At 37.9% G+C, this 18,427-nt stretch overlaps 1 protein-coding gene across 2 annotated transcripts in view; it reads right to left on the bottom strand.

The window, feature by feature from the left end:
- Positions 1-1,005: 1,005 nt before the first annotated feature.
- GRAMD4 (GRAM domain containing 4) overlaps positions 1,006-18,427 on the bottom strand; it is a 78,221-nt gene continuing 60,799 nt past the window's right edge. The window contains exons 9-20 of one of the 2 annotated variants that reach the window (XM_032200664.1): positions 18,059-18,150; positions 16,654-16,702; positions 15,761-15,832; positions 14,240-14,283; positions 14,015-14,124; positions 12,614-12,768; positions 9,468-9,485; positions 8,760-8,907; positions 8,196-8,289; positions 7,010-7,094; positions 5,396-5,464; positions 1,006-4,369 (exon numbers count right to left, since the gene is read on the bottom strand). In XM_032200664.1, coding sequence (XP_032056555.1) covers positions 4,268-4,369; positions 5,396-5,464; positions 7,010-7,094; positions 8,196-8,289; positions 8,760-8,907; positions 9,468-9,485; positions 12,614-12,768; positions 14,015-14,124; positions 14,240-14,283; positions 15,761-15,832; positions 16,654-16,702; positions 18,059-18,150 — 1,038 coding nt within the window. In that variant the 3' untranslated portion in view covers positions 1,006-4,267. The remainder of the gene's footprint in view (positions 4,370-5,395; positions 5,465-7,009; positions 7,095-8,195; positions 8,290-8,759; positions 8,908-9,467; positions 9,486-12,613; positions 12,769-14,014; positions 14,125-14,239; positions 14,284-15,760; positions 15,833-16,653; positions 16,703-18,058; positions 18,151-18,427) is intronic. The other variant, XM_032200671.1, reaches the window with a different exon arrangement.

The following is an 18,427-nucleotide window of genomic DNA, read 5'->3' as shown; positions in this document are numbered from 1 at the left end:
TTGTAAGACAGATGGACCGGGCCACTACATGTTCTGCAAGACAAAGAGCAGCCCTGTTCGGATGTCAGAAGCTTCTCTCCTGCATACCTTTGGGGGCAGAGAAGGGTTTTGTTCTTACCTCCAGTGCCTACCTGTAGCACAGTCTTCAGCTATTACTGTGTTTCATGAAAGAGCTTTTACAGGTATCCATTTGTGCTCTTCCTAACACACTAAATGGCACAGAAGACAAAAACATTACTGTGCTCTGCAATACACCAACATGACTACTTCAGGTTAAAGCAGGGTCCTCGAGCTTCAAAAGCAGTGAAGCTTCAAAAGCAAAGCCCACCCAATTCCCCCCAGTGATGGGCTTGAGGTGGCTGTGAATATGCCAAAAGCAGCTCACCTCATTTCAAGAAATCACGTCTAGTTTTGCTATACGACTCATTAAAGTTTGTAAAAAGTATTAGCACAAAGCATTTTTATGTTTATTTAAATAAAAATTATAATTTATACAAGACTTTTTAAACAAACAAGATTTTCTTAAAAAATGTACAGGGCAAATTATTTCATTATTTCAATTCTTCGTACAGTATAAGTCTTTTGTCAAACAAAAGTTACACTGATAATGAGTTATTTACAACTTCAAAATATAGACTCGAACTTCAGACATAAAAATTTTAACATCCATTATATCTCAATGATTAGTAGTAGAAATTAAACATCTGCCAAAATGTACAGAATTCAATAAAAACTACCAGTGTTTTTAATACAAGTTTAAGTAGCCAAAAAAAAGTACATCCTTTCATCTCTTCAAGATTGGGTAAAATTGTGTTTTTCTTTGTCTGCAGGAACAATAGGAGGGTTTTGCTGCTGGCTTCCTGTGTGGTGTTGCTACTTATAAATAGCTTGTTTCTCTCAATCTTGCCTCACAAAAGCTACAGTGTACGGAAAGGCATGATTTCATATTTCAGCTTTATTTTTTTTTTTGCCTTTTGAACTTAAATGGTCATCAATAAATAATTAAAGCAGTCAGTTTTCATCTCCCTTTTTTTTTTTCTCCCGTAAAAGGGACTCAAACTAACCAATGCAATTCGACTGAAAAAAGCTAAACCCAATTACACCTGAATGATCCAGCAGTGAACCACACACACCAACAGAACTGCAAATATTAACAGCAAACAGAAAGACAAGAACATCATCTTCTGCTATTAGAAAGTAACACTTTACATTAAGTGATGCTACCCAGCCTGCTGATGAAGCACAGCAGGCTACACTGCAAAGCTTGGTAGGACAAGTGGAATTTAAGGTTAACTGGAGTGTAATTGTACAAGTCAAGTACATATTTACTCACTGTCCATCCCCTCCAAGCCCGTGAGGATGTAGCAGAAGAGCGGGCAGAGGAGCACTCGTGAGTAAACACACCGAGGGGACTTGCTACCAGCTCTGATGTTTGGTAACACACGAGCAATTCCATAGCAGTAATCTGGACAACCTAATGGAAGTGAAACTTGTCAAATATGTACACAGATGTCTGACAGTTATATTACAATTCCTTTAAAAAAAAATCCAGTCTTTTTTCTACACGTTAGAATGAAAAGATGTTGCATTGCAGTTTGCACTAGGTTTACTGCTTTAAGAGGAGTCTGGTTTTAAATTCACACTGTTAAAGCGTGGATTAATTTCAAATTAGATTATTAAAGTTCCTAACAAGTTTCTAGTTTCCTTGCTCAGACCAAAAAAAAGAGCATATTGTGCATGAGGCATTTCAGGCTGGGAAAAGGATAATTATTTCTTTTCTCCCTCTCTGAAGCCTAGGCGTGGTTAATTGTCCTGGCACCACAAGCGCAGGACCTACGGCTCCTTTGGGAACCAGGATCTAGGACAACCCTGTATGCTAGGGTCAAACAGCGAGGGGGGACGTGTGGGGGGAGTAGTAAGTGCCAGTCAACTGATTTCCTACTGAAACTGCTGCTATGATCAGAGTGAAGATATAAATTACACTTGAAAAAATGATACAAAAATAAGAAAAAGAGCATGCTCTCTGTAAAAAATATAGTTTTCTGTTTCCTCGGGAAAAAAAACAATAGCTTGAAACACACTCAAGTGATTTTTCCTTAAGACAAAATGAATGAATCTGGTTAAGATTTATATAACATTAAGCGATTTTAATGCCTATTAGCCACACTTACTATTCAAGGAAGCTTCTAGAAAGGAAGGTCAAATGGTAATACACAGCAGTTAGAAAAAAAGATTAATTGACTTCAAAGCAGGTTTGAAGAAAAACTTTAAGGTTTTTTTTTAAACAAAAAACCTGCATATGTAAAGTGAAGAAGACACAAACTGTCAAGCTACATCCACATTAGATGGTGGCAAAATGCATTTTTCAGCCAACTTCACTTGTATGTTAAGCTTTCAGGTCCTGATGTACACCATACCTAAGGAGGTATCAGAAATGCCCCCCTTTTTCTGGTCACATAAAGGTGCTCTACCCAGTGAGCTCAAAAATTGCATCCTTCCCCTTCTGGTGGATTCTCCCCAGCTCGTGCTCACAGTTCCACTCAGGGAATGGAGTTTTACTGCAGTCAGTGTTTTCCTTTACAACACCCAACCAACTCACAGCGTTCAACAGTATTTCTTCATGTCAAGTTCACATCAAGTTCTTCTATCATACCTCGTCATGGCCAGACTGAAATAGGTTTGCGCAGTTTGACTGCCACCTTCTTCAGTACTGCTGCATTTGTTGAGAGGCTTGAAGTAAAAATTGTGCTAAGAGTTAAAGACCCTTTGGTGCCTGGCTCCCCTGCCTGTCATTCATTTTACCCCTTTCCCCACAAAGAAAGAAAAATCCCCGATTAAAAACAAAACAAAACAAAACATAGAACAAAGTCCCATTTTTTAGGTAAGAATCTGCATCTGCAAAATTACTTTTTTGGGGGGACCTTCATATGATGTCTGGAGATATCCACACTAGCAACTCAAAGGACATAGCAAAAGAGAAGACAAACGGGAAGGCATAGAGTAACTCCTACTGTGCTTTAAGAAAAATGCAAATATAATTCTAAACCTCTCAGAAGGGTGCTATTGTATACAATATAAAAGCTTTCTGTATTAAAGACGAAGGTCAAATATGTGCTTTGCTGCTAGAAAGGCCTGAGAGAGTTTAGATAAGGAGTCCAGCCTTCCTGTTTTACCTGGCCATTGGGTTTAATTGTAACTAAAATTTAATTTTGCACGGGGAAACACAGCAACATTCCAGTGCCCCTCAAATTATGTTCTGAAAAGGAAATAGTGCTTTCAGTTGCTATATTATAGTGTTATTATAAGGGAACTCAAGAGAAAAGCTAAATTAAAAGAGTCATGTCTCAGTTTAGTTTAATTATTCCCGCCTCCCCCAACACAAAAAGCCTGCAAGTCTTTTATGCATTAACATACAAACACCTTGTACATACAACGTGTACAATAGTTGAGCCCTTCTGTGACAAGTATCTACAGAAATACAAATATACGATGCCTAACATTTTAGGAACAACATTTTGATGCCGTCTTTTATAAAAAGTATCTGCCTGCCTTCCTTCCTCTTACTTTGGTTCATTCGGAAAGGAAGATATAGTTACAAACTTTTTCCTCCAATTCACTGTACAAACAATTTAAACCTCTGTATGCAGGAAAATCTGAACCTAACCCAACCAGTAAAATATCCTTCTGCAATGCAAGAATTAGCAAGGAGGAGTTATTTTAAGTGCATTTACAAATACAGAAATACTACGATGATAATACTTCCTTGGTGTTGCTACCAGTTTTAATGTAGAACCCAATTAAAAACTCAGAGCTGAAGAAACAGACTTCAGGCTACTAGAGTTGTCATTCTCATGTCTTGGGGAAAAAAATAAATGAGATAATGGGACAAATGTATCCCTAGTGATATCAGTGGAGTTAAAGGGATCAACCTGTTTCAGTCCATTATTTCGTCAGTTCTCCAAGTGTCTTCCCAGCTTTTAATGTCAGTAAATAAACATTAAAAGTGCTTAATGTGCAAGGCTAATAGTGATGATAGCACTTTCACCGTCTTGTTTCATTTTGTTTTTTGTGTTTTTTTGTTTGTTTTTTACAAAAACCTTAAAAACAAACATGAAGGCATATATAAAATACACTTGATTTATGTAACAGATAGAATATAAACCACCAGACAAGAAAAATTATTGCAAAATAGATGAGGATGTTCATTTTTTTTCACTACCAAGTTGTAAAATAAGAAAGTTTCCTTTAGGTCTTCTATGATAAGATACTAGCTCTCACTGTTGGATGATGCAGACGTTATTTTCACATACTGGTTGAAAATCGTCTCAAAAGCTTCATCTCGGTGTACCATGGCACCAAACACCAACGGCTGGATGACAGGGGAAAGGAAAAAATCAGAAAAAATATCATGTCAGTTTGGAAAAAAGAAGTCTTCTTTCAGGTATACTTTTGGCCAGATCATTAGCAGCAGGAGATGAACTATATTCAAAGTGCATTCATAAAGTAAGAATCCTTTTCTCTATTAAATCCTTGGATGCACGCCAGAGTTTCTAATATTTTCACTTCACCAGCCTCTTCCTAAAACAACCATGGCATAAAGTGCATCTGCACGGAGTACTAGCAATAGAGAATATTTTAACTCTGTCATCCGCTCAGTGCATGAAGTTTCCCTGATTGACCTCTGCCTTTGTTAAAGGTTTCTAAGACTCTTTATCAGTGCCTCTTAGCTTCAGCTCATAAAATATTTATTTAGGTAGATTAGCATTTTCAACCTCTTTATTAAGTACTTCTCAGTATTAAAAAAGTGAGCAGAAAGCCTGGTACAACCCTCATATGACTTAAAGAAAAGCTATTTATAAGTGGTTAGTTTAAAACAAGGTACAGTAACATGTTAAGAAAAGCTTCATTTGTCCCAAAGGTATTTGAGGCTTAGAGATGTTTAAATCTTTAGCACAATAAGGTCGAAACAGGAAAACTGAATCCTGAGGGTCAGGCCCTTCTACCCCCAAACCTGCCACGCAGCACACACAAAGATACTGTCAAGCCATCAACTTTGAGCTTCAGACTGTTTCCACTGCAGACCACCCCCTATGCTCTCAAAGGAGGTAATGAAATAAAGGAGCAGTAAGGCAGAAGTGAATCTTTCTGAAGCGTTGCAGTAAAATAGTCCAGATGCAGTAAAACAAGCTGAATGTTTAATTCATTCAAATTCTGAAACCAGACATGCTGATATGCACACAAATGAAATAAAGGAGACAAACACTAGCATGAGTGGGGAAAAAAATAAAAAAGCCTTTTTGCTGGTGCTAGCCAAGAGAAAGACGACAAAAAGAGCATGAAGTCAAACACAGCCATATAGATATAACCAGACATAAAGATATAGCCAGCTACTTACTTTTTGTGTAGATGGTGTTGATACAGCAATACCCATCCCTGATCCCGGGAGAACAGAGAGCACTTTATACTGAAAAGACCAAGCACAGATCAAAAGATAGCTCATATCTACTGAACAACTGCCAAAGGTGTTGAGAGGTCATGCAACCCACCAATGGCAGACCCTCCCACCACAACTAACAGACCTGCAGTAAAAATATGAGCAGGCCAAGCACTCCCCTCTGCCCCTGGTGTCCATGGGCACAGCACTGCTTGTGCAGCCAACTTTGCTTGTGCCCCTTCCCTTTCTGCCACATATATGTCTCTGTGTGTATATATACATAATATATGTATTATACATATACATGCACATACATGTAAATATACATGCATAAACAGGCAAGAAAAAGTGTGGAAGTGTGTATTATCTAAAGGTTTCCCTGGAACTAATATTCATCTACTGTTTAAAGAAGCAGGAAAGAGACCAGAAAAAGCTTCTTTTCAAAACTCGATAGACCAACAGGGTATGTACAGCTGGGCTTTTTGAAGAAAACCTCTAAAGCTAAGATGAAATACAGTTGGCAGAACTAGAGAATATCCTAAATATGGAAGGAGCCTGAGCGTGGCATGTTTTTACCCATCCACAAATGAAGCAAGGCACAATATGTTTTTATGCTTGGCTGCATGATCTCTGTCTCATCTTCATTAAGAAGCTACACAGATACAAAGGAACATTCGCAGCATGCTACTAAACAACAAGCCCTCGCTGCTTCAAGTATGATTAAAATGCATCACTATGAATTATTAATTCCAATGAGAATGTTCAATCTGAGCTCAAGTCGTCTCATTTATAGATGTGACATAAATGGAAGAAAGTCATTTGAAAATCTGGAGGTACCTAAACAGCACACACCAGACCAAATTACTTCTCTGAACAACATAATATAAACGACTGCACTCATGGCCACGGGATGCAGTAGAAAGCACTGGTGTTGGCCTTCTTGTGTTAGATAATTACAGAGAGGTTAACAAATATCTCCATATAGCACGATGCTAGGTGTGGACTAAAGCCTCTGGTAACAGCGGGCTGATAAAACTCAACCAGAGGCTCACACCTCACTTGCCATGCTTCTGACCATCCACTTTTCCCCTCTTTTAGTGATGGGATGCCACCAAGACAAAGCTCCGATCCAGTAATGTTACTCCAATGGTTGAAATAATCTCTCTTCCCTCTGAGGCACCTACATTTAAGATGTTGCGTCTACCCACATCGACACACAAATTTAAGTTAACATTACACAATTACTGCTAACACAAAATCTTCTTAAAGCCTACACAATTCTGGTCATTACAGGAATTAAGAAACAGTACAACTTTAATTTTAAAATAAATCAAGAGTGTAAGAATTTCATAAACTTTTATGCTCATAGTGAGTTTGCGTATGGTCAGTCTAACCGGCTAACCAAACAGTTCTGGAAAATATTCTTTGATCAAAGAATTATGTCTTAGTTATAAAAATCAATATTTTTTTTTACAGCATCAAACAAACAATAGAAAACACCACAGAAAACCAAAGCAAAACTAGTTGAACAGAAACCCAGCTTTCTCCCCTACTTGCAACACAAAGCAGCCATACCTTCTGAATATCCGTTATATCCGTTAGCTTTATAACCTTATTTCTTTTAGATGAGCCAGATTTGGAGCTTTCAAAACACAAGTAACTGAAAACAAGGAAAGAAAATGGTCATTTTGATACAGTATTCTAAAACGAAGCTCACAGTATCCTTCCTGTCACTTCTGAAGTTTGAAATCTCACAGGTTGAAATCAGCTTTACACAAAAAGAGGCAAACAACATGCAATTCAGTTACAACTTCCAAGAACAAACATTTGTAAATTCTAGAAACTAATGTGTTTGGAAACTCAAAACAAACAGTATGCATACACAAAAAAATATATTATTTTTAGATTACTGCATTGAATTTCTGAGCCCAATAGGTATTTTAAAGATACAAGAAAACAGTAGAGCCTTACAGAGTTAAAATACTAGATCTCAGAAGGCTTATAAATATTTTACTTTGCTAGAAGATTAATGGAAAATAATGTGTTAGTTACATATCATTGTGATGCAGACAAAAGCTCAGATTTCTAAATGCTAGAGATTCTAAACGCCCTCTATCATTAGGTGACATTGCATACAGATTAGCTTTACTTCCATTCATTACACTCCAAAGGAATTTCAGTGCAAGAGCCAAACAGTAGTCATGATATTTATTTCAGCACAGGGGAGGGGGAAAAGAGAAAGTAAGAATTAAAAACAAACATAAATACTAGTTTTGAAACCAAGGCTTGAATTTCTTTTTTTTTTTTTTTTTTTTTTTTGCTGTTGTTGCACATTGCTTCAAGGAAGCTATACATTCAGTTTGCTTTAAAGAAACGAACCGGAGTATTTGATAAATAACCATTAATCACAACTCTCAAAATACAATTAGTGTTTAGTTTCTTTTTTAATATACATACAGTAAGTATGATATCCATATCAAGGACTGCAGCTACTAACAACTAACTACATAGAGCTGTTCTCCATTCCCATGCAAGCCTTTCCAAGACAAAAACATGTTTGTTAAGCTTTGCCACAACCCAGATTTAGTTCTCCCTCTCCTACAGTGCTTTCTTGAGGTTTTAAAGCACCACAAAAAGGCACTTGATACCCACTTATCAGCAGTGTTGTTTCAAAATATTGTCAAAGGACTGCTTTCAGATTCAATTTTTTAACGTCTGTTGCATTTCCCTCCTAAGAAATGTGTCAGATGCAATGACTCACTTTTCTGTGACATAAAGAATTCCATTCCTGATGTAGTCTGTAGGCATCTTCCTATCTCTATTAATCAAGCAGCAGCGCCAGCCATTTTCACACACTAAAAAAAAAAGTAAATCTTACTTTAAGAAAGAGAAAAACAGATATTATCCCTAGCAATTACTTTATAAAGAAGCAGAAAACACTGAAAATGAAACTTTACGTACCCCAAATCAGAAGTATTTACAAAGCAAAGCCTAAACAAGGTGCTTATAGACACTGTAATGTCTGTTTTACACTGGTAAAAATAATAATAATAAAAATAAAAAATAATAAATCAGAAAAAAAAACACCACACATACACGATTTTTACTTTAACATTTGCACTACCACAAAAAGCATGACAGGCTGTGGATTCTCACAGAGAATTGTAAGGATAAAGAATGAAGGAGATCACCTCCATTCATCTTAATTGAAACCAGGCATTTGTTAATTACAGGCTTATATTTGTACATTGCACTGAATCCAACTTGAAATTATCCGCAGCTTTTTGGAACAGATTCCAGTAACGTAGCCTTCCCATTGCAGTACCTGCTAAAGGACGCTCGTTTTCTGACAAGTTAAAAACTTCATGGAAATTGCCCCTCTTGGTGGTATGGAAGCGACTCGTGTCTTCATCTTTGTTTATTCCGGTTGGGGCATTTGAGCCCACATAACTTCTGGATGCTGCTGTCTGAAGCTGCAAAAAAAATAAAAATAAACATAATTTTAGACTTATCAGAGAAGCCTTTCTCTTAAAAACATGACTAACTATTCTACCTTGAAAAACAAGCAAACAAATAGACTGTAAGACAAGAATTTTCATTAACTTCACTGATGTTGACTTTGGACTACTGAATTCTACTACTACTTTACCACAGGCTGTAACGTGCTATCTGAAGACAACCTTTCAAAGTGCTCTGCTTTGACAGGCACCCTTTGCAGGGATGAAAGCACATGGCACTGCACATTCCTGCCCTAAAAATACCCTTTACTGTAGAGAAATGGTAATCTGATTAGATACAGCTAAGTCACTGCACACAACTCCAAATTACTACCCTAATGGAACTAGTAATAGCTAATATATTATCAGTACTTAGCTTGTCTTCAAGAGACAGGCCAAGCACAAGATATTTTTGCACAAAATAAGTTTATAAAGAAAAAAGAGCAAACAAAGAAAAAGGCACGCCAAACTGCATAAGCTCATTATGAATACAAATACTGAAATTGAAAGGAAGTTTTCCACGCTACGATCCGTACCTTTTCATGCCCTGACAGCTAGCAGGAAAAGAAACAAACAACACAAATGTGACAGTGACAAAAGAAAAAAGTGAAGTCTATTTAACAGTATAATACATAGAATAAAACATGAACTGAGTGAAGCTGCAAGATCTTGCTCACATACCAAAAGACTACATACAATGAATGTAATTAAAAATGAGAGTTAGCAGTGGTTAGAGCACACCAGTTCAATTTATTCAGGTTGTGTTAGAGTCATTGATCTTTGCTTTGCTTTGAAGTTCCACTGACTTTTGAGCGTAGACATGTGAAATAAAACTGAAATGGTTGTCAGCATCCTTGAGGAAAAAAAAAAAAAAAAAAAAAAAAAAAGGAAAAAAGGAGCATGGAGTTCTTAATACTGAAGTCCTTCAGTAAAATCTACCTTTAAACAGGGCTCCTGAACCTCTGGGACTGCCCTAAAAAAAGGCCTTGTTTCTGGAAGGACTGAAGGCAGTTTCCTTCAGAAAGCTTGCCTCCATTTGCTTTTTTCACCTTGGTAGCACAGCACACAGTTCTCAAGGCTGGCTTTTGTCATGAAAGCAGTACCAGCTCTGTTCTTAGTCCTACTGCACACATGCAGTTAAACAACTGGCAAACTGACAACATGCAAGCTCGGGACTAAGCCCTTCTCCTGCGCAGCCCAGTGCTGTTGGAGGGTAGCTAGCCTCAGCCACTTTTTGAGCATAAGTTGGCAGCACTCAACACTTCACAGGATTTAGCTCTAACAAAAGAAATATAAAGCAAATGAGAAGTGTGCACTGCAATCGCTGAGTATAAAATCAGACTGACAAAACAGTTATGCACAACAGAGGGTATTTACCATCCAGCTTTTAGGGTAACCGTAATACAACGATGCCTCAAGGGAAAAGAATAAAGAAAGTTGAGATTGAAAGAAAATAGTTGACAATAACTGTACTATTGCTTCAGTGACTGCCCTTCTGCTCTGCCCTTAGCAGTGAGTAAGCCCCTAGAACCAGCCCCTGGAACCAAGGAAAGCTTCCCCAATTCTTTGTGTGGGAGTAAAGATCAGATGAATTTTTGGAAGGCTCTCTTGGATGAGTTATTTGGCTCCATACACACGTAACCAGGTGAAGCTCCACAGCCCAAGACACACAGAAGGTCAGGACAAAAGAGATAACATGTTTTGCTCTGGAATAAAGATTATTCCTGCCCTCTGCTGCACGGCTTCCTACCTAACCATTAGATAAGAGGCGAAAAATAAAAAGGTGGTTAAGCTTCAGTATCATACCCCATCCTGAGGCTGGAGATGTGAACAGCTCTGCCCTTACTTTGAGTCCTTCCTAAAACAGGCAAGTGTTTCCATTAAAACAAGTAACTATTTAGCTATAACCACGCAGGCTAGAGACAAACCATGATCCATTCCTAAAAGCAAAGCATCAAATCCAATATATTAATAAGCCTTAAATATAACTGGAAGTCATTGAATTTGTAATGCCAGAGGAGTCCTGCCTGCCTAACGACCTGGAAGCAGGCAAACAGGATTCCTTGCTGCTTCCACTTGACCTGTCCTCAGCTTTTGACGTACAATATTTACCAATCAGACACTGGTGTCAGGATTTTTCTCAAAGGACACTTGGTCAGGGTGGTACAGGTAATGCATGGTGTCTAATTTTACAGTGTCGTGTACACTATTTAAGGATAATAAGCCAAAGCAAATGCACATAAGCTGTGCATGCTTCCAGGCTTTGCCTTTTGTACAGGGGTCAAAAAGGAAAAAAGGAAAACCCATTTGGCTTTTACCTTTTATAAAATAATAATAGAAAAAAGGAGAGATACAAAGAAAAAGATAATGCTTTCAAAGACATTTTGAAGCAGGTAATGCAGTCCTGCATGTCCTTTCCAGGGAGAAAAGCCAACCCTGTCAAGTCAGTCTCAAAACCCTGGTCTCCTTGTCAAAACTTAAGTTGTTAAGGAAGGTCCAAGAAGGACAATTACTGTCGTCTCTGGATGACAGATTCAACTTCAGCAGTTCAGAGCCTTTCCATCCCTAAAACAAATTACACAATCATCACAGCGAGTGATAACCTGCAATGATAACAGAATGGTAAGAAAGTTTTAAGTCAACCTTCTACAAGCAACTGAAATAGTCTGACTGCAGCTGACAGAACCTACAGCTCTGTCTAACCACTCACTCATCTCTCTCACCCCTTAGAAAATACAAACAAAAGAGTCCCTTTCAGTCAGAGATTTTCCTTCTCTTCTACTTCCTTCTCAAATACTCAAGTCACACTGCTGTTACCATTTTGCCACCTACTGCTAAATTTCCCCCAGACATGAAATTTTGTCTTCTTCTTGACAGGTTAACCAAGGGTTCATGCGTTTATCCATTTTGCTCCCCAGATGTGTTCTCAGGCTGAATTATTGCTAAGTGCTTCACATTATAGTCAGGGAGTTTATGAAAGAACTCAGAAACCCCATGAATGCAATTGCATATTGTAATAAGAGGCATTAAGCAAACACTAAAATGGGATTAAAGTCTATGAGACTTTAACAAAAGAAAAAATTACTGTTATGAGTACCAACACGGTGAAAAGTTATTTGTCACCACTACACTTACTTGTCATCTAATACGAATAACCTTAAGGCATAATACCTAAATATGTGGACTGCTTTACTAATTCTATCAATACTTATCCCATCAGTAAGCTACGTACAATCAATCTTTTTTTTTTTTTTTTTTAAATGTTCTTCAATCCACACAAGCAGCTGAATCTCCACTAAAAAAAATATCTGGGAATAGAGAAAAGCTACACAAGACTAAATTTTGACAACAAAAATCACACAATGTATGTTACAGAAATTGATATGAGTATGGACAGCATCATTTTTGTGCATTTAGCTTCCTATGATTTGCATTATTTGTGTGTATGTGTATAAATATATCCACATTTTGATAATAAATTCATTTCTTACAAGAAACAAATTCTAGATGCAAACTCTGTGAATCTTGGAAGTAATTATAAAAATAGAACTAACACTGACCATTACGGTTTAATTAACCTTCCCTTTAATGTGCTCTAGTCACTGGGGAAAGGGGGAAGGGAGATAGGGATCTGATTTTCAGATGTTGGGAACAAAGAGACAAGATGACTTATTATCCTTACCCGTCTCGACACTGTAGCATTAGATCGTTCTTTGAGCTGCGGATCTGTTGGGAGGCTTGTCCAGATGATATAAGGAGTATCATACTTAGCTCTTAGTCTGGGGCATCGTTTGAAGATGAAATCAATAAGGAAAAACTTGATTCCGGCATAGAGGCCTGAAAAAAAGGTCACTGTAGTATGCATGTTGTAAGGGCATTAAGAACATCCCAGTTTTGACCGTGTTTTAAAGAGTTCATGAAGGAAACCAAATTCTTTAGTTATCTTCATTTACAGTGTTAAACCACTCTCTAGGTTCTATTTGGAGTCCTCTTACAAAGGCAGGAAGCTACTCCTTTTCATCCCCTCCCCAGATGCCTCTCTCCCCCAGATTTTAAACACGTAGCTTCTTACTACGCGGAAGAGCACTGAAATGATCCAAGCATACATTGCTTATTAACAGAAACATCCTGAAAACATAATATACTTCCAAAACAGGAAACATGCCAGAGCATTATACGCTGCAGTTCCTTGCAGGAATTTAAATGGCAACAGAGGGCTCTCACGTACTGCATTAAACTGTATCTTCCAGTCCACTAGGCCTTATCTTGCGGAAGATATTTCCTTGCATTCTGACAGATTAAAAAGGCTTTGAAATTTCTTAAAACTTAAGTGAATGCAATTCAGATCTCCTAAGAGTCATAGTAAAAAAATAATTCCTCACACTCATAATTCAATAGCTATATCAAGCAAATCTATGTATATGTTTAAATTTGAAGCTATAAGTTCAGTGCCACTGAAGCTAATACTCATTTGACCATCTCATAACTTCAGTGAGTAGAGAAAAATAAAAAATAATAATTCTTGGTTCACAGAACATGGCCTTATATCTTATAGATGTAAGTATTGCGCTGTAGAGGGAGCTGTCTTTTCCCAATTCCCAGCTGAAAGTGGAAGTATCTGAAACTTTACCCACAGCAGTCTGCTTTTTCCAGCCTATCCTCCAAGTTCTACACGTAGTCCTACCAACATCTTTCACTTTTTTTCCAGCCCTACTATCCTTGTGCCTTCTGTGTGGTCCCATGTATTTCATTTACAAGGAAGAGAGAGCAAAAATAACCCCAAATATAGGACTTCCTGGAAGCCTTATAGCTGGCAATCTGAAGACCTCTGCTAAAAGCTCATCAGAAACTTTCCCACTTCAAGGAGCAAATGCATTACTTTTTCTATTATGTATTCAGAGATGGTCTTCAAAATGAACACAACAAATGATGCCAAGCACAATGAAGATACTTTAAAACACTGCATTATTTATTAATGCAGGGTTTTCTTTCTTATACTCGAAAATTCTCCCCCTGAAGATCATGCTCTATTTTAAAAGCATTAAGTCTAGACTTTAATAGGTCAATTATTTATTGTGTTTACCCATTGCAAGACCAATAATCCTGTAGGGCAAAAAGCAGGATGCAATAAAAGCCGCCCATAGAGCAATGTAGAGCTTCTGTGTTATTTCTGGTTGGACCCACATGAACAAGCTGAAAATACACAAACAAACAAAGAAAAAAAAATCAAAACTGTATTCCCATGCTTTCCAGACATCGGTCAAGTCTTGTTTTAAGAGGGTAAAAAGACTCACGTCAGATAACTTACTTTTTAATTTTTTCCAGTATGTCTGCCATCTTTCCAAAAAGGTTCTGCATAAAAAGCAAGAGAATTAAATCCAAGTCCCGTGTTATTTTGGTGGGGTTTTGTCCACGTAATAGAAATCAACAGTTATCTTACAGAACAAGCAATCCCTGGAAGTGATTTTTGCAATAACTTTTAGCTATTTATATACTTTGTAGGTGAGTAAATACAACACAGAACAGTAATATTCAATGACTTCCATCTCATTTAACACCTTGTTCTGTAACTCATGTTTATTAGAAGTGAAAGGAAGAAGTTATTCAGTCTCAGTGGTGTGACTGCAAGGTGTTTACATCACTGTAAAATTTTTAAATTAAGTTGTCAGAATTTGAAAGTTAAGAGCTTCTGTCATTTGGTAACAAAATGGGAAGTTTGTTGAAACACTCTGAGCACTGACTTTTCAGGAAGCAGTTACTAAGTTTATGAAATGTTGGTCTGTTAGTTTGTTGTTTTTTTTGAAACCTACCACAATGAGGTTTTTATAATACACTCTTGAAGTTATTAGATTCCATGTAATTCCTGTATTGCAGACAACAGCTCTGTATTAACAGTGTTACTCAGCAACCTTCCCTAACTGATCCTTGCTGTCACAGCACCTGTAAATTTCATCTTCCCAATAAACTTCCGAAGGTAGTCATATAAACACAGGAGAAGCCCAGTCGCTTATTGCCCAGACAAAAGGAACCAACAAATTGGTTCTGCTGCTACCAATGGGACGATTATTGAAGCAGGAGACCATGCTGCTGGCTCACCACACTCCTACCTGAGGCTAGCAATGGCTCACTGCCACGGTAAGCTCCTTCCCTGCTCTCAGTCACTTGCCCCCCACTTGACCAAGAGCTTGGTTTCATTTTCTGTCAGATCAATTTTATGTCAACTCCATGAACAAGGGGTCAGGCACGCATCACAGCCAGTAGAAGGAAGGAGACAAGACTACACAGTTGGCAACAGAAAAGTAAGCTACTTTGAGCAGCAGCACATTGTTAGACATGGCACAAGGCTCATGGCAAGGCACAAGGTTCAACTAGATGGTCGAGTCACGGGGCTACAAGTGTAGCTCACCAAAATGATTTCACTGGGAGAAAACCTTCCCTCACTCTTTGCCATGTAAATAGTAGATTTCAGGGTTAGGCACGTGGTGGTGTCTAGAAAACAGACTTTTCCAGAGATGCAGTCCAAACTGTTGAACTAAACTAGCAGCAGCCTTCAGATTAAATCTTGAAAGACTATGGTCTCTTAAATCAGTTTTGTCACTAGCAGATTTGTGATATGAATCCATGCTCCAGCATACTGGTAAGATTTACCACCTGATCTACATTCTTGCTGATGTCCTATTGCTTGAAAGTGAAGATCCCCATGCAAGAAAAGTGTTGTTTAAGTGTTTGTTTTCACACAGTGTGTAACAAAGTGCTTTGACCACTTCAGAATGAATGAGCCTCCATGTTTTAGGGAAGCAGCAGGAGAGGTGTGAGAGTAGCACAATACCTGAGCCTTCTGAGCCACATCTAGGACAAGCTGAAACTTTTCAGACACCGTCAGGTCCTCTTTCGGGGGTTCCTTGGGCAAGAAAGAGACGATTGATTAATTTCCAACTCAGAAGAAGCTGGTATTTTACAAAACTCATGAGAACGTGACCCCTCCACATTCTTGGCAACAATAGTCTCACTTTAAACAATCTTTAAATCTACCAAGTTTCTCCCATTGTTTTAAACCTACTGATTATGTCATACTGATGGTTATCTTTAGCTATGAATGCTTTTCCTCCGTGACATATGCAAATATAGTAATATGACACTGTGAAAGACACAGTAAGTCTTTGATGCAATGCAGTTACAATGGCTTTCAGTCTACACCACAGACCTTAACTGACTTATTTCTGATCTAGCATAGAAATGTTATTTCTGTAGAAGTTTTACAGCTCTTATTTTTTATTTTTTTTAAATAATCTAATATTGCCCTTTTAAAAGTAACATTATCCTGGAAGCAAGGCCAGATGGCAATTCAGGTTGGAAGGGACCACAGTAGGTCATCTAGTCCAACTCCCTGCTTATAGCAGGGTATGTAAGTGATACCTTCAAAATGTTACAAAGGAGACTGCAAGACTTCTTGAAGATCCCACGGGATCTAACATGTCCAAGTTTTAGATTAACATTTATTCCAGAAATGCAATTCAAGTGCAGAGATGTTATGGTGAAGCACTCAAACATAAGAGTGCTGTTAGTAAATGTTTCTAAATTGCAAGAGAAAGAAAAGTTGTAGTGTCTTTATGTATACCTTATTACTCTTTCTTGTCTCAACTAGCCACACAAACACACAGGAAGATTTTGAAGGTGCAGCTTTTAACATAGGCATACAGAACACACTGATCAAAGACTTACCACAGGTTCAGAAACTTCAGGCACAATGCTCCACTGTATTCTCCAACCCCTAGAAGTTACGGAAATAGTTAAAGATAGCAAGTATTTCTTCTCCACCTGCCAACATGGATTGTTTGCAAGAGGTTAAAAAGCAGTTTTCTGCAATAAACTCTTATGGTTTAAAAAAAAATCCAAACATCAAACGAACCACCACATAATAAAAGCACAAGCACTCAACCACAAACAGCTTTAAATGTATATAAATTATTTTTAAATGGTATTAGGTAGAATCAGGTACGTAGAATCAGGTACACCAATTTTACAACAGAAGTGAACTGCATGCACAGAGGATATTTTATGTGAACAAAATTGTATCAACTCATTCAGGAGTTTATTTGCTCCTATTAATTTTCAAAGCATGGAGTGTCAGATAGTAAGTGCCAATTAGGAAATCAGAAAATGAGTTAACAATATGCACACTAAAAGGTCCTCACCCCAATTTTAAGGGGGAAATACCATAAGCCTATAATAGCATTTTAAAAGAGCCTCTCAGCATAAAATATATATATATGTATACACATTTTAGAAATCAAAAATTTTAATAGAGACTGAATTTACAAATTGAAGATTCTTTGGATAAAGTGTGTCATCAGCTCCTGAAAATGACATAACTGCCTAGGCCTAGGTGAAAATTCTCTCTAGGAGTAATCAGCAAGTTTCAATATGCGACATTCTCCAACTACTCCTGTTGCTCAGAGGTTGTGAATGCCCCATCGCTGGAGGTGTTTAAGACCAGGTTAGATGAGGTCCTGAGCAACCTGGTCTAGTGGGTGGCTTCCATGCCCATGACAGGGGGGTTGGAACTAGATGATCCTTGAGGTCCCTTCCAACCCAAGCCATTCTATGGGTCTATGATACTCTGAATACTGGAGAGTAGTTTTATTTTAGAAATTTTAAGTGTTGAGGGATTTGTCTGATAGCACATAGCATCATTTATGATGACCCAAGTCAAATTAGGAGCCATTTCTGCTCAGAAACAGTGCTCAGACATCGGGATGGGTTGCCCAGGGAGGTGGTGGGGTCACCATCCCTGGGGGTGTTCAAGGAGAGGTTGGACGTGGTGCTTGGGGACATGGGTTAGTGGTGGCATTGGTGGTAGGGGGTGGTTGGACCAGGTGATCTCAGAGGGCTTTTCCAACCTTAATGCTTCTATGATTTTATGATTCTAAGTCACAGAAAATAAAAATAATTCCTTAGTGTAGTCAAAAATTATAGAACTGAGTGATGAAATCAGTTTGAATTTTACCTTGTTAAGCTGAATTCACAACATTAGGAAAGATAATGGGTTATGAGTCAATGATAATAATAATAAAACAGATTTTAAGCAAAGCATTACAGGAGAATGATCTAGTATATAAGTAAATACCTGGCTATGAGGTAATTTAGGGACAACCTCAAAATTGCTAAAAATAAGAACATAGGAATGGCCCAGCCATGCCATACAGCATTCATGTAAATCTGCAGAGTAAGACAAAGAAAGAAAAAGAGAGATGTGGATTACAAACTTGGGTACAGTGAGTCATAGACTGTTTCCCACTGTACCATTGTGTACAGCATCATGCAACTCAGATCATGAACATTAATGGATTTTAGCCACCCCATGACTGACAACAGCGCTGCATTCATGAATGTTAAGTTAAAACTGTAAGATTGAACCAAATCTCCAGAGATAACACTTAAATAGTTCTCAGCCGCTTGAGAGACTGAGTATTTCCAAGGCTGCATTCATGTGATG

This window comes from Aythya fuligula, chromosome 1 (assembly GCF_009819795.1).
Source record: "Aythya fuligula isolate bAytFul2 chromosome 1, bAytFul2.pri, whole genome shotgun sequence".
NCBI lineage: Eukaryota > Metazoa > Chordata > Aves > Anseriformes > Anatidae > Aythya > Aythya fuligula.
The sequence above is the reverse complement of the archived record's forward strand: the minus strand, read 5'-3'. Positions and strand labels throughout refer to the sequence as shown.